Below are 22,178 nucleotides of genomic sequence, written 5' to 3'. Positions count from 1 at the left end.
TCCGTGCACCGCCGTGCTGCGCGGGAGCTCCGCCCCCGTCCCCATTATAGTCAATGGGGACGGAGCGGCAGTCCGCGGGCACGGCGAAATAGCCGCAGGATGGATCCGACATGGTGAACAGCCTGTCGGATCCATCCTGCCGCAAGTGTGAAAGTACCCTTAAGAATTTAGATTATCTCAGAAATCATAAATTCTCAATAATCTCACTTCCTTAAATTCCAATGAATCACATATTCACATCACTTACTTGTAGTCACACAGACAGCAGGTGCCAGCCAGGCACAGACTGGAGTGGCACGACCGACGGCGTCACGGCGGGACTGAGTCTGTCACTGGACTGGAGAGTGGAGACCAGGCAGTGAGGCAGGCACTGACTCCACTGAGACTGAGGACTGGAGTGACTGTGAGGTCACGGGTGGGTTCCCCTCTCTCTCACTTTCTCTGAGTGTCTGAGGCTCTGAGCTGCGCCGCCACCTGCTCTGCTCAGCCAGACTGGTTTCGGGCAGTCAGATTAGCATATCAGCCGCCAGCCGCATAGCGCCTAATCTGACTGGCGCCAGTGCGGCCGGCGGGACCCTCCATTCTCCACAACAGCCAACAGGTACCCCGGCCCGGCCCCGCCCCCTCCACCGCCTGAGTCCGCCTCCTGAGTCCTCCCTCTAGTTTCTAGGACTCTAGGAGGCGGAGCCGGAGGAAATCTTTCCTGCACGCACTGCGCTGGTGCCAGCCTGGCTCCGCCTCTGCTACGCCCCCGTTCCGGCCCCCTCCACCGCCTACCTCATGTTCTCCTTCCTTGTGTGTGCGGCAGACAGTGCGCCCCGGCCCGGGCCCGCCTGCTCCTACTACAGCTCCTCCTTCCTGTTGGCTTCCTTCCCCCCAGCCAGGCCCGAGCCGCGGACCACCCGATCCTCGCCCAGTGGGCGGGCGGTCGGGCCTGGCTGGCTGTGCCTGCCTGTGTGTGTCGTGTTTGTATTAATAAAAATTTTTTTTTTTTAAATTATGCGCTTTGGACGGGCCCCTAGTGGCGTAGGGCCCCATAGCCACTGCTATGGTTGCTATGGCGATCCCTACGCCACTGGTCTCATCTGTCCATAGGATGTTGTTCCAGAACTGTGAAGGCTTTTTAGATGTCGTTTGGCAAACTCTAATCTGGCCTTCCTGTTTGAGGCTCACCAATGGTTTACATCTTGTGGTGAACCCTCTGTATTCACTCCGGTGAAGTCTTCTCTTGATTGTTGACTTTGACACACATACACCTACCTCCTGGAGAGTGTTCTTGATCTGGCCAACTGTTGTGAAGGGTGTTTTCTTCACCAGGGAAAGAATTCTTCCGTCATCCACCACAGTTGTTTTCCGTGGTCTTCCGGGTCTTTTGGTGTTGCTGAGCTCACCGGTGCGTTCCTTCTTTTTAAGAATGTTCTAAACAGTTGTTTTGGCCATGCTTATTGTTTTTTTTATCTCACTGATGGGTTTGTTTTGTTTTTTCAGCTTAATGATGGCTTGCTTCACTGATAGTGACAGCTCTTTGGATCTCATCTTGAGAGTTGACAGCAACAGATTCCAAATGCAAATAGCACACTTGAAATGAACTCTGGACCTTTTATCTGCTCACTGTAATTGGGATAATGAGGGAATAACACACACCTGGCCATGGAACAGCTGAGAAGCCAATTGTCCCATTACTTTTGGTTTCTTAACAAGTGGGAGGCACATATGCAAACTGTTGTAATTTCTACACAGTTCACCTGATTTGGATGTAAATACCCTCAAATTAAAGCTGACAGTCTGCAGTTAAAGCACATCTTGTTCGTTTCATTTCAAATCCATTGTGGTGGTGTATAGAGCGAACAATTTTAGAATTGTGTTGATGTCCCAATATTTATGGATCTGACTGTATCTACCAACTTTTGTCTTTTTAAATAAAGTTCTGTATGTACAAACTAGAAGGCGGGAAAGAAAAGAAATACTTTTTATTTGTAGATTTGGGCACAGACAAAAGGATCATATGTATGCCATAACTTTTTGGGCAGAACAGTTACAATTTTGCAAATATTTCAAAGTGTATCTTAAAATCAAAAGTTTATGGTAATATTCTCCATTGCCCCTATGCTCACACATATTTCTGAGGAAAACTGACAAGCTTAATTCTGTCTTATCACACTCATCTTTAAATTCTACCTCTCATACAATTTTGTCCTATTGTAATTTTCACATTCAAAACCTTCTAGACTATTTATCTTTACATGAGAGCTGCCATAGGACACGTTCTCTTTAATTTTACTGAAAGTCCCAAGGGCAAACATCAGCTTTGTTGTCTGGGACTTCAGTCTCATTGCCTTCAATAGGTTCTTCATGAATCTCCCAGGGACAAATCTCTGCCAGTTTGTTTGACTTCTCAACCCCTGTAGCCTCTGCGATTTTTCTGTTTGTATCTCCTGTGTTACCCTCACTGGTCTCTTGCCCATCAGAACACCTCTTACTTTTTTCCACCAGTGAGTAGTGATAGCGCCTATCATGCTTTGCATTGGTTTTGGAGGAATACAGGTCACCAATACGGCTCTCACTCTTGCTCATGATTTTGTTCAGTGGTCGAGATTCCTCAATTGACAATTGACTTTGTGACTTCATTAGCTGACTCTTAGAAGGCCTGCTAGACTGGGAGGATTCCCATGTAGATGGTTCATCCATTGCCTTTGAAGGTGGTTCCCAGCTGTGACTCTGTGACTGACTCATAGTTGCAGGAGTTCCTTCGGAATCTAGACTTTCCCAAGGACATATCTCTCCCCTTCTGGCTTCCAAATCCAAACTATCTGATGTTTTAGACTGAACAGGACATCCATCAAATGTCTTGCTCTGTGATTGGCTGAGTACACCAGGAGAACCTCCAGATTCTTCACTCTCCCAAGGACACACTGCATCTCTTTGCTTGCCAAGTACTTCAAGCTTTAAGGCAAGTTTGCTACCACTCAAACCTCCCATTTGCAATACTTCATCATTTGCTTCCCATGGACATATATCTTTTCTTGCTTTTCCTATATCTTTCACTTCCCAAGGACAGATATCTATTTTTACGTTTTTCTCCTCACCTTCCCATATATTTTCATTACGACCCTTTTTTCCTTCTACTGAAAGGCTATGAAAAGAAAGGTTACTACCTGACTGACTAAGTGGACCGCCTGCACCCTCACTGTCTGTACTCTCCCATGGGCATATTTCACTTCTTCTACTTTCCACACTATTGGATTTTTGTGGAGCGTCCCTAGGATCCTCCATGCTTTCCCAAGGGCAAACTGCCTCTCTTAGCTGGCTCATTCTTTCTAACCTGCTGGCTGATGGCGATTGTTTGGAGGCTTTTGCAGAAGAGTATTTCTCCTCTTGTTCAATCTTGGCGTCTATATTTTTATCTGGCTGTGAGGAAGAGCAAATTAGCCCTTTATTTTCCACCATGTGGAATTCTGGGGGGGTTTGTTTCTGGTCCACTGTATAACTGGATTCTGTGTCCCATGGACAAACTTCTTCATGCAACTGTTTATTTGTATCTACAGTTTCCTCCACAGCGTGCGTCATCCTTTCCTTGTTTTCTCTTAACATAGGTGTCCCTTTAAATGCCCTGACTGCAAGAACTAAACTTTTTAGGGTATTTTTGTATTGCGGTCTTTTCATTTCTACTGTTTCTGTCTTATTCACCCCTGCTTCTGTTGTCTCTAACCCCATTCCTTTGGATGCTGTTTCTTCATGTTGAACTGTTCCAGGCCTAATGGTTAGAGGAGAAGAGCATTCATTTTCATTTTGTTTTCCACATCGATGACCCTCCTCTGGACTCTTGGGCTGTTCACTACTTTCTAAACTATGATGCTTCCCTCCCACCTCTCCCTTCTTTACACGTGAAACATGTGGCTTTCCTGATGAATGAGAGCTGTCCAAGCTGCTGCATTTCCCTGGTGCATAGGTGACATGCTTCTGTGACCGATTTTCAGACTGTGATGGAAGCTCTTGAACTTCCCATGGACATACTTCTGCTTTGTCAAAGCTTCCACCCAATAAAGGGTTTCGGCTTCCTTCCAGTGTTCGCTCTGTTGGAATGTCTGTAAGTGGTCCCTTTCCTCTAGCACTTCCCATCATGCTATGGGATTTTTGTAGAGTCCCAGGCTGTACACTTAATGGCTTTTTATCAGCTAGTAGATTATGGGCACTAAGAGATTTACAAACCAAGGGGGCCTGACGAAGAGAATCTCCTCGTGAACGTAGTGATACATTCCGAGCAAGATTCCGTCTCATGAGGGAGTCTCGCAAGGAGGCATCCCGTGCTGAGCTTTCCATTCGTGGAGAAGTAGCTCCCGCATCCTTGGATTCTTGCATGTGGTCATAAGTGCTTTGTGATTTTCTTAAGGAAAGAACTCTCTGCCTCAAAGACTCCTCACGCAATTTAACACTACTACTGTCCTGTTGGCGCCGCCTTTGTCCACTAGAAGATCCTGGTGACCCTTCACGTTCTTCACGTCCACTTTGCTTTGAAACAGAATCTGGGATTTCAGCAATACGTCGAATAATGGACCGACCAAGTCCCCTTCGAGAGCTGCGTTTCTTCTGCAAGTGGGGATTGTTTAGAGTCATTTTCTTTGTTTTATGGACTTCCAACTGAGCATAAAGTTTCTTCAGTTCATCCTGCAGACAAGAATATGAGACGTGACAAACTGTTAGGACTGTGTGACGATATGTAGATAGTATGTATATTTATATGTTGGTGGAGCATATATTGAGTAATGCATTTGTTTTCTATCCTGTGCACTTCTTATCAACTTTATGATATATTTTTATTTGTAAAAGCTATGGATCCAAACTTATGTTCTATCTTCTATCATCCATAGATCTGTATCTAGGACTCACTCTGATGTCATCAGGGTCCAGGCTGTGCTCACTCCAGGCTGATGTGATGCTGCTATTTAAGTTGGATCGAGACCGTCTTAGGTCCAGTTCATCTTCATACACCTCCGCAATCTCTTCTCTAGGAGGACCTCCTGCATGCAAGAACTAACACAGCCGCTTACATTGGGATCTGGCGGGAGAACATCTTCTATATAAATGGATGAACACAAATAATATGAATTACCTTGGGCACAAACATCAAGGTCAGTGTCATTGTGACTGTTCCATGTGTGTGAATGAAGAAGAGAAGCAGTGTCCAGTCCGGATGAAGTGATGGGACCATAACAAACCTAAAGTGAAGAAGACAGTGTAACAGACTGTCACAGGATTGTGAATTCTTGCATTGTATATCATGCTACAAGACATATTTTGAGTCGATTAGTGCTAATGACTGAATGTATAATGCTAAGAGTTTATATTTTACATGCTTTCTGAATGCACAACTAAAGACCACATTAAGGTTAGAAGGATCATCTTCCAAAAACTGATGTGCAAACCATGGAGTGAAGCTGTGGAGTGACACAACATTTACTAGCAACTTGATGCATCTGGCCTCACCTGAGAATATGGAATGCAGTTGATATAAGCATCTCATTGTGTATGGCTAGTCCCATGTAACGTGGCTCATGAAAAGCAGAGGGCACTGTACGAGCTCCATAACACAGGTAATTGCCCCAACAGAGGAAGAGCAACTCAGCTGTGGAGAGAACAGCATCACAATAAGACAAATATCAGGTCTGAGCACTTTATATCACATCACACTTCTTTTGCATAACATATACACTGTACTATATGGCCAAAAGTACAGTACGTGGAGTAGCATTTCCCATCATGCCATGGGAGAGGTCATTGCAAACAGGTGCATAAAATCAAGCACGTAAAACACAATGGGCCAGATTTATCATTACTCTGACAGCTCACTCCACTTTAACATATGGCTAAAGTCAGTTTTAGCCAAGTCAGATTTATGATCGGCCCTTTAAGACTGTAATAAATGTGGTTTGACGGTAGCAGTTTATCCGTCAGTAAGCAGCTTTACAAAAGTCGCACATCTTTACGAAAAAGTCGCACGTTTTTATGAAAAAGTCGCATTTTCTATTAAAAAGTCTCATAAGATAAGCATGGTCCTCACTGGAGTGAAATTGCGACTTTTTTGCGACTTTTTTAAATAGTCCCAATAGTAAATCTGTCTAGAGATTCATTTACATAAGAAAACACGCCCACTTTCAGAAAACTGGCGAGCATAGTGCAGAGCAGAAAAAAGTCGCAAATTTGTGCGCAGTTTTAGCGTTTGGGACTTTTTTTGGGACTTTTTCACTCTATTATTCTGACCTGAGCTAATGATAAATCTGGCCCAATGTCTCTGAGCCAACACAAATGTATATTTAAAAGTAGCATGTGTCCAATTGTCACTCACCACTACCCGGCCAGGGATACAGGGGTAAATGGGTCTCCTGTAAGGCAGAAAGCAATGATAGTCTTGTGTAGGTCAGCTAATCAATACTGAAAGTGTCCACAATGTCTTCCAGGCACGTTTCCAAACCAAAAGGCATGCCAATTTCAAAATGCCATAGCAGAATTAAAAAAATGTAAAGAGGGGACAAATTGTGCAGACCATTGGGAAATTTTAAAAATCAGCAGCTTTAGGCCTCTTTCACATGAGCGAGTTTTCCGCAAGGGTGCAATGTGTGACGTGAATGAGTAGCACCCACACAGAATCCTTACCCATTCATTTCAATGGGTCTGTGTACACGAACAATTTTTTTCACACATCAGTTCTGCGTTGCGTGAAAAGCGCAGCATGTTCTTTATCCTGCGTTTTTCACGCAGCCCTGGCCCCATAGAAGTGAATGGGGCTTCAGTGAAAAACGCATTGTATCCGAAAGCAAGTGCGGATGCAATGCATTTTTCACTGATGTTTGCTAGGAGATGTTGTTTGTAAACCTTCAGTTTTTTTATCACGCACGTGAAAAACGTATCAAAACGCATTGCACTCTCACAGAAAAAACTGAACAACTGAGCGCAATTGCAGACAAAACTGACTGAACTTGCTTGCAAAATGGTGCGAGTTTCACTAAACGCACCCGGACCTAATCCATATCGTTCGTGGGAAAGGGGCCTTAATCTCCATTATCAAAAAGGTGAAAACATATTAGGCATATCAAGCATGCGAGAAGCTGTTCATCAGCCCTACCCTAGGTTACTCCACATTCAGCTTCTTCTGGGGCATGCCTAATTACCTTTGTGAGTATGGAGGTTAAAGATGCTTTCCCTGCTGTCTGTAATATTTATCCCCTCTTTACATTTAGTCCTGTGATTACATTTTGAAATTGGTGTGCTTATTGGTTTGGAAACCTGCCTAGAAGACGTTGTGGACGTTTTCAGTATTGAGGAGTGGATCTACACAAGACTATAATTGCTTTCTGCCATAATGGAGACCCATTTACCCTTGTATCCCTGCTTGGGTAGTGGCGAGTGACAATTGGACACCTGCTACTTTTAAATATCCATTTTTATAGCCCAAGGACATTGCATTTCATGTCACTTTGTGAATTGAGGGTTAGTGGATTTACCCTCCGATCTCTGGTATGCACCAGCTGGATATGTATATGATTGGCCACCTACTTCTGTCTTGATAAAGTCAAGCACACAACCATGCAGTCTCCATAAAAAACATTTATGGTAGTATGGGCAGTAATGAATAGCTCTGTGACTTTGAATATGATGCTGTCATAGGTTGGCACCTTTGTGGCTAGTTAGTTTGTGAAGTTACTGATTTGCTAAATATGTGAAAGTAGGAAATGATGTAGACTCATAAAGCGTGTCCATCAAATTATGAAGTGTGTGCCACATAAATATCACCTATCCGTTGTTGCATCACCCATACGCAGTTCCAAAATTGACATCAACACAAGAAAGCACCTGCACAAACCCCTAATGTCAGGGGTGCACAACCAATGAGGCCACGTGAGGCGATCATCTCAGGCAGCACCAGGTAGGGGTAAGAGGGGAACAGCGGAAGGGCCATGGGCAATGAGCGCTTTAATTGTGGCAAAGGGGTTAGGTTAAGAAAGGCAGCAGAAAGGATAGGTGCACCCTTGCCTAATGTCATCCAGGTACATTTCAAGTGTTGGCTGGAGTGCTGTAGAGCTTGCTGTCGGTGGACTCTGGAGCACTGGAAATGTGTTCCCCGGAGTGATGAGTCAAGTTTTACTATCAGGCATTGCTGTGTGCACACTAGGGAAGGGATAAAAGATAAGGGGCTACTTTTTGGGGTTTGTGCTAGGCCCCTTATTTCCACCGAAGGGTGTGAAGATCAGCTATCCACATACTTTTGGCTATATCATGTATCCCCTGGTTTATTGCTGGTTGTCACATAATAGAATATACACGTAAAATTGGCTTAGGGGACTTACCGAGAGACATCATGTAGTCCCAGCGATCATAATCACATGTGTAAAAGATCAGCCCGTCTTGTGTTTGTGTGCGGATGACCACAGGAACACCTCTTTGTAAATTCTCCAGTGTCCCTACAGTCCATGCCACAAGGAACCAGATACAAACCGCCAAGATGATACACAACATACGTAATAATCGCATACTTGTCATATACGGCACACGCTGGGCAGTCCTCGATAGGAAAACTTTCAGTACCCTGTTATAATGTATCGTACATGACATATATTAATCCAGGAAACCATGCAAGACCAACTGGAGCAATATCATCTACAAGCTTACCTGTACAATTTTAGTATAATGGTCCCATATACAGTACAGAAACCAAGTAGACGGAACCACCGAAGAGCCATGCAACGGAACACACTGGGTTTAAAAAACACAATAAAAACCTGAAATAAAAAATAAAAAAAATTAAGAAAAATAAGAGCTCCCATGGATTTACTGTATGTATTGTGAAAAAGCCAAGATATTTTCAACTCACTGGAAAGTAGAGCAGCAGTGACCCGAAAAGGATTGTCTCCAGGAGGATTAGACCTGAGGCTCGAATCCTCTGTATGGGAAGAGACAAGATGCAGGTGTTATTTCTTAGGAAGAAGATGTCTTGGGACATGGATGAGCAACCTTTTGGCAGTCCAGCTGTTCCTTAACAACATTCTACATTTGACAGTCTGTATACCAAAATGAAATCATCTTCACTATTAATTATAATCAACATTTAGCTGTCAGCTATAGCTATGGTAAGATACGCAATGACAATAGAAACAGCTTTCAGGCATATTTAAAGGGGTTAGCCCATGACTAATGTAAAAAATGAAAATCAGACAACTCTTTTTAACATAGCTAGAACCAGCCCTGTACCTTACATGGATCCAGAGATCTCCCCATTCATTGCTCTGCTAAATTTATATCAAGCTAAAAGCTCAAGGGGAGTGTCTTTTCTGCCGCAGCTAAGGGGGCGTGTCTATGCTCTACCTATCACAGCTGAGGAGGCAGTAGAAGGATGAAACTGAGCATGTGCGGCCTTCTCAGTGAGTCGGACAAAGAAATAAGAAAAAAAACAAACAGCAAGTGGCGCTATACAGATAAATTTTATTGAATAACTCAGTGGCTTAATTACATGCAATTACAAAAGTATTCAGAGCCATGTGTTGGTTTGAAAACTGTAGAATATTTTTCATGGGACAACCCCTTTAACACTTTTCTATGAAACAGCAATGAAAATATGCATCAACGTGATGAGGACTGAATGCGCCAGGCAACATTTACAGATCTTAAAAAGGTCTAGTCAGCTCTCCCGCCATGTCTTGTTATGTAAATGCAGAAAATGGCATTGCAGGGGTGTTTTAGAATTCAAATCGTTGATCTGTTATTCCTCCTATAAAGATAAGAAAAAACTAACAAGTGGGAATTACCACTCCTCTTGTCTATGGGGAGTGCCCACACAGATTCTGACACTGCCCGTGCTTACATTTACAGGTGGAATAACAAAAGAATGGCACAGTTGTTCTACAAAATATGATTCACAATTTTTACTTTACAGGGAATTCAAGTATTTACTGAAACAGACAAGCCAGAAGAGCTGGCAGGTCCTCGTCAAACCAATCTAGAAATAGAAATGTGTAATAAAATTGCAGCACTTTGATGAATAGACAAATACCCATACAGTACTCACTTTGCTCTCTCGGAAGTTGTAGGACACCAGCATACTTAAGAAGACTCCCAACATCCCAGTAGCTTGTAACGACAACACAGTAACACGCAGAGCCCAGTCTTCTTTCACCATGCAAGGTGAGCTATCTACACAAGTGGCACAGCCCTTAGTACAAGGTAGACAGGAGGTGGACCCAAGGTAAGAGTTGTCAGGACCTGCAGGGCGTGCAGATGTACTTTGAGAGTGATATGGACACATAATCTGTTCTTGCTTGTAAACACACACAGTAATTGTTACACCCACAAAAATACAAAACTCGTATTAGTAGATAGCTATAATTAAGAATACACATCTATGTGCATACACACAAAGATATTTGCACACAGTGTTACATTACCCTCAGGCTGTCTCCTGTAATAACCAGGCTGGCACACGCATCGGTACCTGCCCAAGATGGAGCCGTCTCTTTCATCCGACACGCACTAAGGGGGAGGATACGCAGATACATACATATTAGTACTAAAAATGTACATTTTCAATAGGTTTTCTAGGGGTTAAACTATTAGGGACCTATTAGCATAGGCTATCAGTATCAAATCAGCAGGGTCTGACACCCCGATCCCCACCTATCAACTGTTTTCAGGAGCTGCAGTGCCACCAAAACGACACCAGCGGGCACTACACTTCGTGTATGCAGTGGTGCAGTTCGGCAGCAGCTCCTGAAAACAGCTGACGGTGGGGGGTGGGGGTTCTGGGAGTCATTGATGACCTATCCTATGGACAGATCATCATTAGCTATTTCTCAGAAAACCCCTTTATTCATCCCGTAATAGGGATTCTTATTCTATGCATTAACAGTCAATGGGAACTCTTGTCTTGACTGTAATGTCAATGAAGGATAAGCAGCACTACATATCCCAGCATGGAAACAAGAAAGGTACCATTAATAAGGATGGTGGTGCTCACAGATAGAGATCCTGGCCATGGGTCCCGTCATGAGATAAGCATATAGAAATCCGCAGCACTCCTTAATAGTAAAAAAATACGGTCTTTTATTAAACCAGCAGCATAACTACAGCGACATTTCGACCACCTCTGGTCTTTATCAAGCTGCTTGAGAAGTGCTGCGGATTTCTATATGCTTGACTGTAATGTCAACATCTGAGGGAATCCCAAAAATACACTCCTCAACACTAAAATTGCAACACTAAGAATGAAAAGTTGTGGAATTATGGAAATCACAGGATTGATAGACATGTTAATGCAAAAGATTTAAAAAATGGAAAGTAAATATTCAAAACCTCTTGATTTATTCAGTATCGATCATGAGTGCCATGCACAGAAATACACGCACTTACACTGCTTGGCATGCTGTCAATTAATGGTTGTCTGAGGAATGTTCTGCCATGCTGAATGCAGTTGGGCATGCAAATCATCAAGATCTGGTGCTAGCAGTTCCTTTGCAGTTGCCAACCAATGACGTCCCATATTTGCTCCATGGAAAACAAGTCCGGAGATGCTGCAGGTCATGGTAGCATGTTTAGGCCATGCAGAATGTTTACAGAAGCATGAGCAACATACAGCCTATTGTTGTCCTGCTGAAAAACGGCTTTTGGGACACTTTGGAGAAAAGGCTGTACCACTGGTTCCATGACCAAATCAATTTAACGCTGAGCTGTTGGTGTATCTGAAATTAAGACTGGAGGGGTAACAGCTGCCATACATTATGCCACCCCACACTATACAGGTGAAACTCAAAATTCGAATATCGTGCAAAGTTCTTTTATTTCAGTAATGCAACTTAAAAGGTGAAACTAACATATGAGAGACTCATTACATGCAACGCGAAATATTTCAAGGCTTTGTTATAATTTGGATGATTATGGCCTATGGTTTATGAAACCCCAAAGTCCCATTTTTGAGGTACCCTTTGCTCAGGGGGTATGGATTAATTAGCTGACTACAGGGAGTGCAGAATTATTAGGCAAATGAGTATTTTAACCACATCATCCTCTTTATGCATGTTGTCTTACTCCAAGCTGTATAGGCTCGAAAGCCTACTACCAATTAAGCATATTAGGTGATGTGCATCTCTGTAATGAGAAGGGGTGTGGTCTAATGACATCAACACCCTATATTAGGTGTGCATAATTATTAGGCAACTTCCTTTCCTTTGGCAAAATGGGTCAAAAGAAGGACTTGACAGGCTCAGAAAAGTAAAAAATAGTGAGATATCTTGCAGAGGGATGCAGCTCTCTTAAAATTGCAAAGCTTCTGAAGCGTGATCATCGAACAATCAAGCGTTTCATTCAAAATAGTCAACAGGGTCGCAAGAAGCGTGTGGAAAAACCAAGGCGCAAAATAACTGCCCATGAACTGAGAAAAGTCAAGCGTGCAGCTGCCAAGATGCCACTTGCCACCAGTTTGGCCATATTTCAGAGCTGCAACATCACTGGAGTGCCCAAAAGCACAAGGTGTGCAATACTCAGAGACATGGCCAAGGTAAGAAAGGCTGAAAGACGACCACCACTGAACAAGACACACAAGCTGAAACGTCAAGACTGGGCCAAGAAATATCTCAAGATTTTATGGACTGATGAAATGAGAGTGAGTCTTGATGGGCCAGATGGATGGGCCCGTGGCTGGATTGGTAAAGGGCAGAGAGCTCCAGTCCGACTCAGACGCCAGCAAGGTGGAGGTGGAGTACTGGTTTGGGCTGGTATCATCAAAGATGATCTTGTGGGGCCTTTTCGGGTTGAGGATGGAGTCAAGCTCAACTCCCAGTCCTACTGCCAGTTTCTGGAAGACACCTTCTTCAAGCAGTGGTACAGGAAGAAGTCTGCATCCTTCAAGAAAAACATGATTTTCATGCAGGACAATGCTCCATCACACGAGTCCAAGTACTCCACAGCGTGGCTGGCAAGAAAGGGTATAAAAGAAGAAAATCTAATTACATGGCCTCCTTGTTCACCTGATCTGAACCCCATTGAGAACCTGTGGTCCATCATCAAATGTGAGATTTACAAGGAGGGAAAACAGTACACCTCTCTGAACAGTGTCTGGGAGGCTGTGGTTGCTGCTGCACGCAATGTTGATGGTGAACAGATCAAAACACTGACAGAATCCATGGATGGCAGGCTTTTGAGTGTCCTTGCAAAGAAAGGTGGCTATATTGGTCACTGATTTGTTTTTGTTTTGTTTTTGAATGTCAGAAATGTATATTTGTGAATGTTGAGATGTTATATTGGTTTCACTGGTAAAAATAAATAATTGAAATGGGTATATATTAGTTTTTTGTTATGTTGCCTAATAATTATGCACAGTAATAGTCACCTGCACACACAGATATCCCCCTAAAATAGCTAAAACAAAAAACAAACTAAAAACTACTTCCAAAAATATTCAGCTTTGATATTAATGAGTTTTTTGGGTTCATTGAGAACATGGTTGTTGTTCAATAATAAAATTAATCCTCAAAAATACAATTTGCCTAATAATTCTGCACTCCCTGTAGAGTGTGACACTTCGAGCCTAGAATATTGAACCTTTTCGCAATATTCAAATTTTAAGCTGCATTAATGCAATTACATTTAATTTGCATTACTGAAATAAATGCACTTTTGCTCGATATTCTAATTTTTCGAGTTTTACCTGTAATCTCAGGAGTAGGACTGGTGTGATGTTCCGTTGTAAAGCCCTCTTCATGGTATTGCCCACGTGGTCTCCAGACCAATTTCTGGCTATCATTGTGTCTGAGACAAAAGCTGGATAGACCTCCATCCCAGTCTCCATTGCCGTCTTGCTGTGCATCATGATAGCATTTGAGAGTGGTGGCGTGAGGTCAATGGAACACCTGTAGCTGGAAGTCTGACTTGTAGCCCAGTGTCGTGCAAATGCCTTCCAATGGTTCGTGTAGACACTGTTTGCCACCCTAGGCTTGGTACATCCAATTTCACTTGCAGTACAGAATGGATCACTAAGCGACATTCTTCTAATCAGAGGATGAGGATCCGTTCGTGCAGAGGTTCTCCTCTGTGCACCTCTTGCTGTCATTCCAGCTCGTCATCTCGGCCTCGGCGTGTAGTGATCTGCCCGAGTGATAAACAGAGGTCTCTCAGTTCAAGGATTCTGTTTCTCTCAGCTTGCAACAAGCGTTGATACCTGTCAACTGTGAACAGGAGGCATTGCACAATCATCCCACATTACTTGATCCGATTTTTGAGGTTTCATGTGGCCAAAAAACTTCCAATGAGGCTTTTATTTCCTCCCCCCACATGCCGCAGACTGGAGCTAGGTGCTTGAATATGTGATTATCTGCAGATCGTAGTGACACCTGCTACTTCCTCGATTTGCATAACTTTACGACTTGTCCTTCTTGGTGTTGCAAATTCAAAGTTGAAGAGTGTATTTCTATTCATTAAAGGAGTCGTCCAAGGATTAGAAAAACATGGCTGATTTCATCCCAAAACAGCACTACACCTGTTCACAGGTTGTGTGTGGAACTGCGGCTCATTCCCACTCCATTCAATAAGGGTGCATTCACACGACTGTGCTGTGTTTTGTGGCGGATCCGCAAAACACAGATACCGGGACCGGAACGCACAGGACCGGCGTTATATAGAAAATGCCTGTTCTTGTCCAGACAAGAAAAGGACATGGTCTATATTTTTCGTGGGGGCACAGAACGGAACAACAGATGCGGACATCATCTTTTGCATCCCCATTTAGATGACAGACCGCTGAAATCAACTCACCTGTCTCTACCTTATTCTGCCTTTAGTATGGGCAGCATAAAGTTGATGACAGGTTCCCTTTAATTTCCATCAATACTTTCCCCTCTTAGGCTAGTTTCACACTTGCGGCAGGACGGATCCGACATGCTGTTCACCATGTCGGATCCGTCCTGCGGCTATTTCGCCGTGCCCCCGGGCCGCCGCTCCGTCCCCATTGACTATAATGGGGCGGGGCGGAGCTCCGGCGCAGCACGGCGGTGCACGGCGAAAGCCGCCGGACTAAAATTACTGCATGTCAGGTTTTTTAGTCCGGCGGCTTTCTACGTGCACCGCCGTGCTGCGCCGGAGCTCCGCCCCCGTCCCCATTATAGTCAATGGGGACGGAGTCGCGGCCTGGGGGCACGGCGAAATAGCCGCAGGACGGATCCGACATGGTAAACAGCATGTCGGATCCGTCCTGCCGCAAGTGTGAAAGTACCCTAATATAACAAAATGAATCATTCATTCTAGAATAACTATATCCAAGTAGGTCTCCGGATGATGGTGGCAGGTACTATTACCTGTGTACTGTTCTCATCACAGCTGTGAGTGTTGGCAAACCAGGTAGACCCTTGGGAGCACTGGTCTATCCCCAGATTCAATAGTCGCACATCCACATGTAGTGTTCCCCTATGAAAGGAAAGTTGTACACTAGTATTTTCACATAGGTATGGCAGCTATGAGAAAAGATTACATGTATATCTATAAAAGTTGAGTCATTTTGTTAATACATTGCATTAGTAGTTTGTACTAATTCTGAGTTGCAGCCTTTATGAGAAACCAGAGCTGAATTCACAATACTGCCGGTAATCATTGGAAACTGTCAACAAGCTTATCTGACACATCCTAGAATATTAACTGGCTTTCCTTAATGCAGTTGTCATGTACACATCCAATTTCAGCTATTCTTTTGACTATCATGGGTCAGGATCTTTAGTGCAAGCGACCACGGAACAATAGGATTGGACTGTTTCGGACATACAGGTTCTTTCACAAGGCCTGATGCAGGGCCATAAGGAGCACTGATCAATGATGCAGCAAGTCACTTAGAGCTCAATTATAGGGTCAATGCAAACTGCATTGGGGACAAATGATTATTAGTACGATCATTCCTCCCCCCACAGTTTGCATATTGTAGGGAAGTGCTGCCGACATGGTTAGATAATCTGCCAACAAACTATTATTTTGGTGGTTACATAAAATATCCAGTCAGGTGTTAAATGGGGGCTTGCTCATCTGCAGACTGATCTGTGGGCTGTTTAGATGTGCCTATGATCAGTCGATCATTACCTACGAGTGTTCGTTCCCGCTCACTGGCGTGTATAAAAGGGTCTTAACATGTAGTTCATGATACGGTTTTCCTTCTTTCTGCAAAATGTCACAATCTGCTCATGTAAACTTATGCTGGCCTCGGCTAAAAGTACAATGAGGCGTTTCATACTTGACATCCATTTGTCCGACAATTCATATCTGATGTGTATGGCCAGCTTTAGTTTTTCTGTAAATATCTGGATTATAATATTGGCTGTAACTCATAATCAATACAATGGATATCCATAGCACAATCTCTTATAACTACTGTCAATGGCAAAAGGTGAATATAGCTGTAAAGGTTCCAGGGTACACGGGTTTTCCCCACTCTGGGACCCACACCTATGTGGAGAACAGTGTCCGCATCCAGGAGGGAAATTAATGGAGCACAGCTGCTTGGCTGTTTCAGTGACTACCATGCAGTGCCGTACCCACCATGAAAGCCGTACCCACCATGACAACGCAACTACTATATGAACTGCCTCTCCTTTGTCCAACATAGATTCACAGCAATTTTCTGCAGCTGCCATTAGGGGAGCTTAGTGGCATCGATATGTTTACAGCTTACACTAAGTGCAACCGTAACTGTATAAATTCCTATGCACTGAGCTCCCCCTAGTGGTGGCTACAGCCAACCTGTTTTAGAATATACTATGTGAGGGGAAGCAAAGGATTTTGAACAGTATGTGGGAGATTTATCAATATATTTATGCCATTTGTCTAGTATAAATACATTGAGAAATAGGATTTTCAGAATGATCGCCATATTTATGAAGTAGGTGTTCCACTTTTTCCAACATAGAAGTCGGGTAAGACAGAGAGCAATTTTTTATTATTAAAAAGTTTCTCCATTCAATAAAAAAAAAAGTAAACTTGTCAGAAATCTCAGAGGAGTTCCATACTAAAGCTGGCCATATATATTCAATAGCTGTCAGCCGAACAATTCTTCGGCCGACAGCTATCTCTCCCATACACATCCGGTTTGGCTGAGCATGTATGTGTTGTCAATGAGGAAAGAGGAGAAAGTTGCCACCAGAGACTTATCTCCTGGGAGAACAAAAAGATTGAGCAAAGAAATTCACTTTGCCCGATCAGTCTCTCCTTCAGCATCATCTGTCGGGCGGGAGTCAGGAGCTCCCCGTACACATTAGACTGTAGGTTGAACCTGACAATACACTAATGAATATGGGTGCATTTAATTTTGCTATTGGGCACTTTGAGATCTGTGTTACTACTCTGTTCACATAGAAGTGAATGCAGTGAGCCGATCACATGCATGGCCACCTGTCCGTTCCTTCTCCACCTGGATGTGGTGTTCTCCATATAGATGTGGCCCAGTGAAGGTTCAACCTTTGTGAGCCCTGACGATCAGCGTCAACGTTTAGGTCATTAATGTTACAGAGAACCTCTTTAGCATATGAACCATAGTACCATGGTATAATGACCCTGTCTGTAAAGTGAGAAGTCACTAATTAACTACTACTACTACCTCTACTAATTCTGCTGCTGCTACATCTGAAACAATAATATTACTGGCAGTCACATATGAATAAAGTATATAAATATATATAGTGATATTGGAGGATGACTGGGGTTTATTAGTGAGTACAAGACAATAGATAATTGGAGAGTTATATATGATTGGTAGATAATGATGGGTGAGACATGAGCTGAGATGGGATCATTGAGGCATGATGTGACTGTAAATTAAGAGAACAATGGTGCTAATCATAAATAGATTTGTAGGTGAGAAGTAAATGTGATAGGCCAATATTTCCTTGTGTATAGGGGCCTATGGGGAGACTATTATGGGAAGACTATTTGGGGTAAGAAGGATCGCAATGTTGGGTTTGAACATGTCTAATCCTTTATTCTGGCAGGAGATAAGCCCTATGTGTGGCTGACAGTGGCTTATTCCTCGCTCACTTAATTTTCCTAATTCTCCTATAAACAGGCACACTGGGCCAAGATAGCCTTCAAACATACAAGGTTCAGATATATTTTGAGTGATAAACACTGAAACTCTTTGTCTTCTTTTATTTTGTTATTAAATGGGTTGTCTGGGATACTGATATTTGATGGCTTATCCTTAGGATAGGTCTTCAATATCTTATTCGTAGGGGTCCGACTCCCGGCAACCCTGCCGATCAGCTGTTTGAAGATGCTGGGGTGCTCCAGTGAGCTCCATGGCCTCTTCCAAGGGTAATTATGTCATGTTCAGCAGTAATGTGGCCCAGGCAAAGCTCAGTTCCATTCAAGTAAACGGACCTGAGCTGCAGACACAGCCGCTATGCAATGTACGGCACTGTGCTGGGTATGCTTTGAGAAGGCTGCAGCACTCACTGGAGCACCGCACCCTCTTCAACCAGCTGATCTATGGGGGTGTCAGGAGTCGACAATCAGATATTGATGACTTAGGATACCCGTATACATGTGGCCTCACCACAAAATATAGGACATGTCCTATACTTCGCCTCAACATGCGGACCTACTGAAGTCGATGAGCCCGCACCATGATCCATGATGCGGCGTGCACACAATTTGTATCTGTGTTTTGTAGATCCGCTGCCTGCAGACCACAGAACACAGTCATGTAAATGCACCCTTATCCTAAGAATAGGCCATCAATATCAAAATCTCAGACAATCCCTTTAATGCAATCACAATGTATGTAATTAAAGGGGACTTTTGGTTTCAGTGAATGAAACTTGAATAATGGAAAGTCCTACAATTCTTCAATATGCTTTCTATATTCATCAGTGGATGAAAATGGATAGACAAGTACATGGCTCTTTTTAGAGGTACAGTTTTCAGAGTTGTACTTTGTACCTGCATGGTCATCATATGGTTATATAGTATATATAACCATATAGTATACAGGATAATTGTATAACATTTTAATGGAAATGGAATACCCCTTTAAGCAGTGGCGTAGCTAGAAATGACTGGGCCCCCATCGCAATAGTTTCTATTACATCGTGTTTACATGACGCCACGGTTAATGTGCAAGATGGGTCTACGCGCGGACTCGAAATGCCCTAGGTGTGCTGCCCCGGAAGCAGACCTGATCCATATGTTCTGGTCCTGTTCGGAACTGGAGCATTTTTGGAGTGCAGTATACAAACAAATTGAAGAAAGTTCTGACATCACCTTACCGAAAGTGCCTTTGGTGGTTTATCTTGGGTATGTGGAAGACCTCTCCATGTCCACTAATCATAAACTAGCGGTTACCAAATTGCTATATGTTGCTCGTAAATCCATTGCTATGCATTGGATACAATCAAGGCCCCCATCCGAATCCGAGTGGATAAATAAGGTTAATCATATGATATCTATGAAGAGTGGTATCTACATTAAAAGAGGTACGGTACAAAAATTCCAGAAGCAGTGGCAGATGTGGCTAGCCGGTCCTGGCCGGGTGTCTCAAAGATGGATGCACATATGGAATGGTATGGTTGTTCGAGGGTTTGGGAGGACTAATTAAAGAGTGCATAAGTAGTTGTTGCATCTACGGGGATATCAAGTGTAAACGGTATTGCAGTATTTTACTTTTTACTGTAGGAGTGGTCACACGGAGAGGGGGGGCAGGGGAGCGGGGGGATGGGATGGGTTCAGGATGGATCACATTTGTTTAACGTGATAACAAATGTTTTTGTCACTGAAGTTGTTATTATGTAAATGATACATACTCCTGCACGTAGCGGGATCCTGTCTGACAGTTAATGCTGTTTCCATATGCTTATATGTTATATATCAAACTTCAATAAAAAAGAGCTGATCAAAAAAAAGAAATGACTGAGCCTCACAGCAAATTTTTGAATGGGGCTCCATCCCTCAGTAATTTTTTAGCGACCCCTTGCTTTCATGCCGCCCCCATTGTGGCTAGTAAAGATCGCTCTCTCAGACCAGGGTTGGCAGCTGTTCCATCCGTTTTATACACTGTCTATACTGTCACTATATATAATTTCATTGTGTAATACTGTTGAGGGGGCCCTGACCTAATCTTTTAGTCCTCCTCCTCCTGGATGGGCCCCTTCTGGGTCAGGGCCCCAAAGCAGCCGCTTCCCCTATAGCTACGCCCCTGCCTTTAAGTTGACAGCTTGTACCAGACACAACTAGAGCATCACAAAATTAGGATAATATGAAATGTAACTATATGGCTGCAACATAAGCAAAAAGAACAACAAAAAAATCTAAAAATCCTAAAAAGAGACATAAGGCTTTGAACAGTTATTGGAATAAGTGAAGGTAGGTTGGTGAACCAGTATTCTGTGACTAAGGCAACAGTAATATGGCAGTTGTCTATGGATTTTCTAATGAATTAGGGGACATTGAGATGGAAAGGCAGGGGTATGCACAAGCAGTTTGGACATGGCATTCTAGTGCCATCTGTTCTCTGAGAGCTGGTGGATGGGAGATTTGCAGCTTAACAGCTGCTCAGTTTGAGGGCGGATGTGAGTGATACAGAAATCAGCATGTGAGAGTCTAATCTGTTGGGGGGGGGGGGGGGGATAGATGGACAGGTGAGAGGTAGGATGGCTGTATAGCAAGCAAAGTAAACAAACAAACTATGCCTACTAACCAGCGTATTATAGTATGGCCCAGTTAGTAAAATCCCCCTGAGAGTAATAATCATATTGTATCATCAACAGAGACATTAAAGATACATTTACACTCTCATCCATCCCCCTCCCATCACTCCCTCCTCCATGTTCCAAGCTTCTCAAAGATCCCATCTGTCCTCTTCCCACACATTAATATGGAGGTTCGCTTACTTAAACTCTGGACTCAGATCAGGCTTCAGTCCATAAAATGCCGTGACAAGTGAGACCATCCATCCTTGTACAAATCGACCACCCTCACACTCCAGAAAGGGTTTAGACCACTGAACATGGCTTGGGTCCATAATAAAGCTGTCACCCCGTCTCCACTTTGGAGTTTCTAGGCTCTGGAGGTCATTTAGTAGAATCACTTTGGTAAGAAATGGGTTGGCTTGAAAGGTGCTCCAGTTACCAATGTCCATCCTGTGTCTCACACGATGAAGGGATGAAGAGAGATCCTGAAGCAGAATTTCATGTCCAACCTTAGTGGCCTGAAGAAGCAGCTGGGGCTTGGAGGACATAGGGTATGCAGTGAAGGAGAGCATGGCCCTGTGTATATGTTGATCCCCTCCAGCCAGACTTCGAACCAAGGCATGATACCATTCCATATCCTCCCTTATGCTGGATTCTCGCATGTCACTAGCTTGGAATATCATGTTAAGGAAGTTGGTAGCGTGCAATAAATAGTCCAGTGGCCTTCTGACATGATGGAGAAGTGACTCAGGTGGAGACCCCTGCAGATCTGTTACCTCAAATCTCCTTGAGCAGTTGGCTTCTGATAGCGAAAGAAGGTCACCAGAGTGTAGGAACTGTACAGCTGCCTTTTTGCCTTCTTCATCAGGCTGGTCTGGATAGGGCGTGGAAGGCTCAAATGGAGTTGTTTGGGTTGGTAATGTCGAAGATGGGGGAAATGGAAGGGAATATGAAACCGGAGTGGGGGAAGAGTCTGGAAAAAAGAGAACAGACACAGGAACTGAGGGAGTTGGCAGAGGAGATAAAGATGTTGGTGAAGGAGAGGGAGTTGGAGTCGGTGTCCACTCGTCAATGGCATTATTCCAAGAAGGGCTCTGAAAATCCTCGCTGGCATGGAGAAAACGCTGGGCATGATGGCACCATAACAGCGCCCACCATAGCACCGCCATCTCTCCGTGAGGAAGAAATCATGCCAGGGATGCCATCCCTGCCAATCCTTGGAGAAGTCTTGGCCAGTTCTCTTCTGAACATGGACACCCCATCGCACAGAAGGACCAGATACCTGTCAGGGCGTGAATCGCCAGTTGTCTGATGCCATCTACAGAGGAATCCCTAAGCAACAGATATCTGCTATGTTCTCACGTGCAGTGTGGACGTATCTAGTCTTCTCTATTGCACTAAGATTCCCATGCTTCCTTTCCACTCCCTCCTGTCTCACCCCTCCCTCTGTATCTCTACATCTCCATCCTGTTACATCCCCTCACC

The 22,178-nt window shown here is 43.7% G+C and overlaps 1 protein-coding gene across 1 annotated transcript; it reads right to left on the bottom strand.

Moving 5' to 3' along the window:
* Nucleotides 1-2,098: 2,098 nt before the first annotated feature.
* On the bottom strand, nt 2,099-21,862 carry LOC121005697 (probable G-protein coupled receptor 179). Its single transcript, XM_040438471.1, has 11 exons — nt 20,895-21,862; nt 15,330-15,438; nt 10,434-10,518; nt 10,058-10,251; nt 8,867-8,935; nt 8,665-8,774; nt 8,343-8,581; nt 5,485-5,623; nt 5,111-5,216; nt 4,888-5,031; nt 2,099-4,665 (listed from the first exon to the last, which is right to left on the bottom strand). The coding sequence occupies exons 1-11, from the start codon at nt 21,860-21,862 to the stop codon at nt 2,278-2,280; spliced, it is 4,551 nt and encodes a 1,516-aa protein (XP_040294405.1). The 3' UTR covers nt 2,099-2,277.
* Between the last annotated feature and the right edge of the window lie 316 nt (nt 21,863-22,178).

This window comes from Bufo bufo, chromosome 6 (assembly GCF_905171765.1).
Source record: "Bufo bufo chromosome 6, aBufBuf1.1, whole genome shotgun sequence".
In the NCBI taxonomy this organism is placed as follows: domain Eukaryota; kingdom Metazoa; phylum Chordata; class Amphibia; order Anura; family Bufonidae; genus Bufo; species Bufo bufo.
This window is presented reverse-complemented; position numbering and strand designations above follow the sequence as displayed.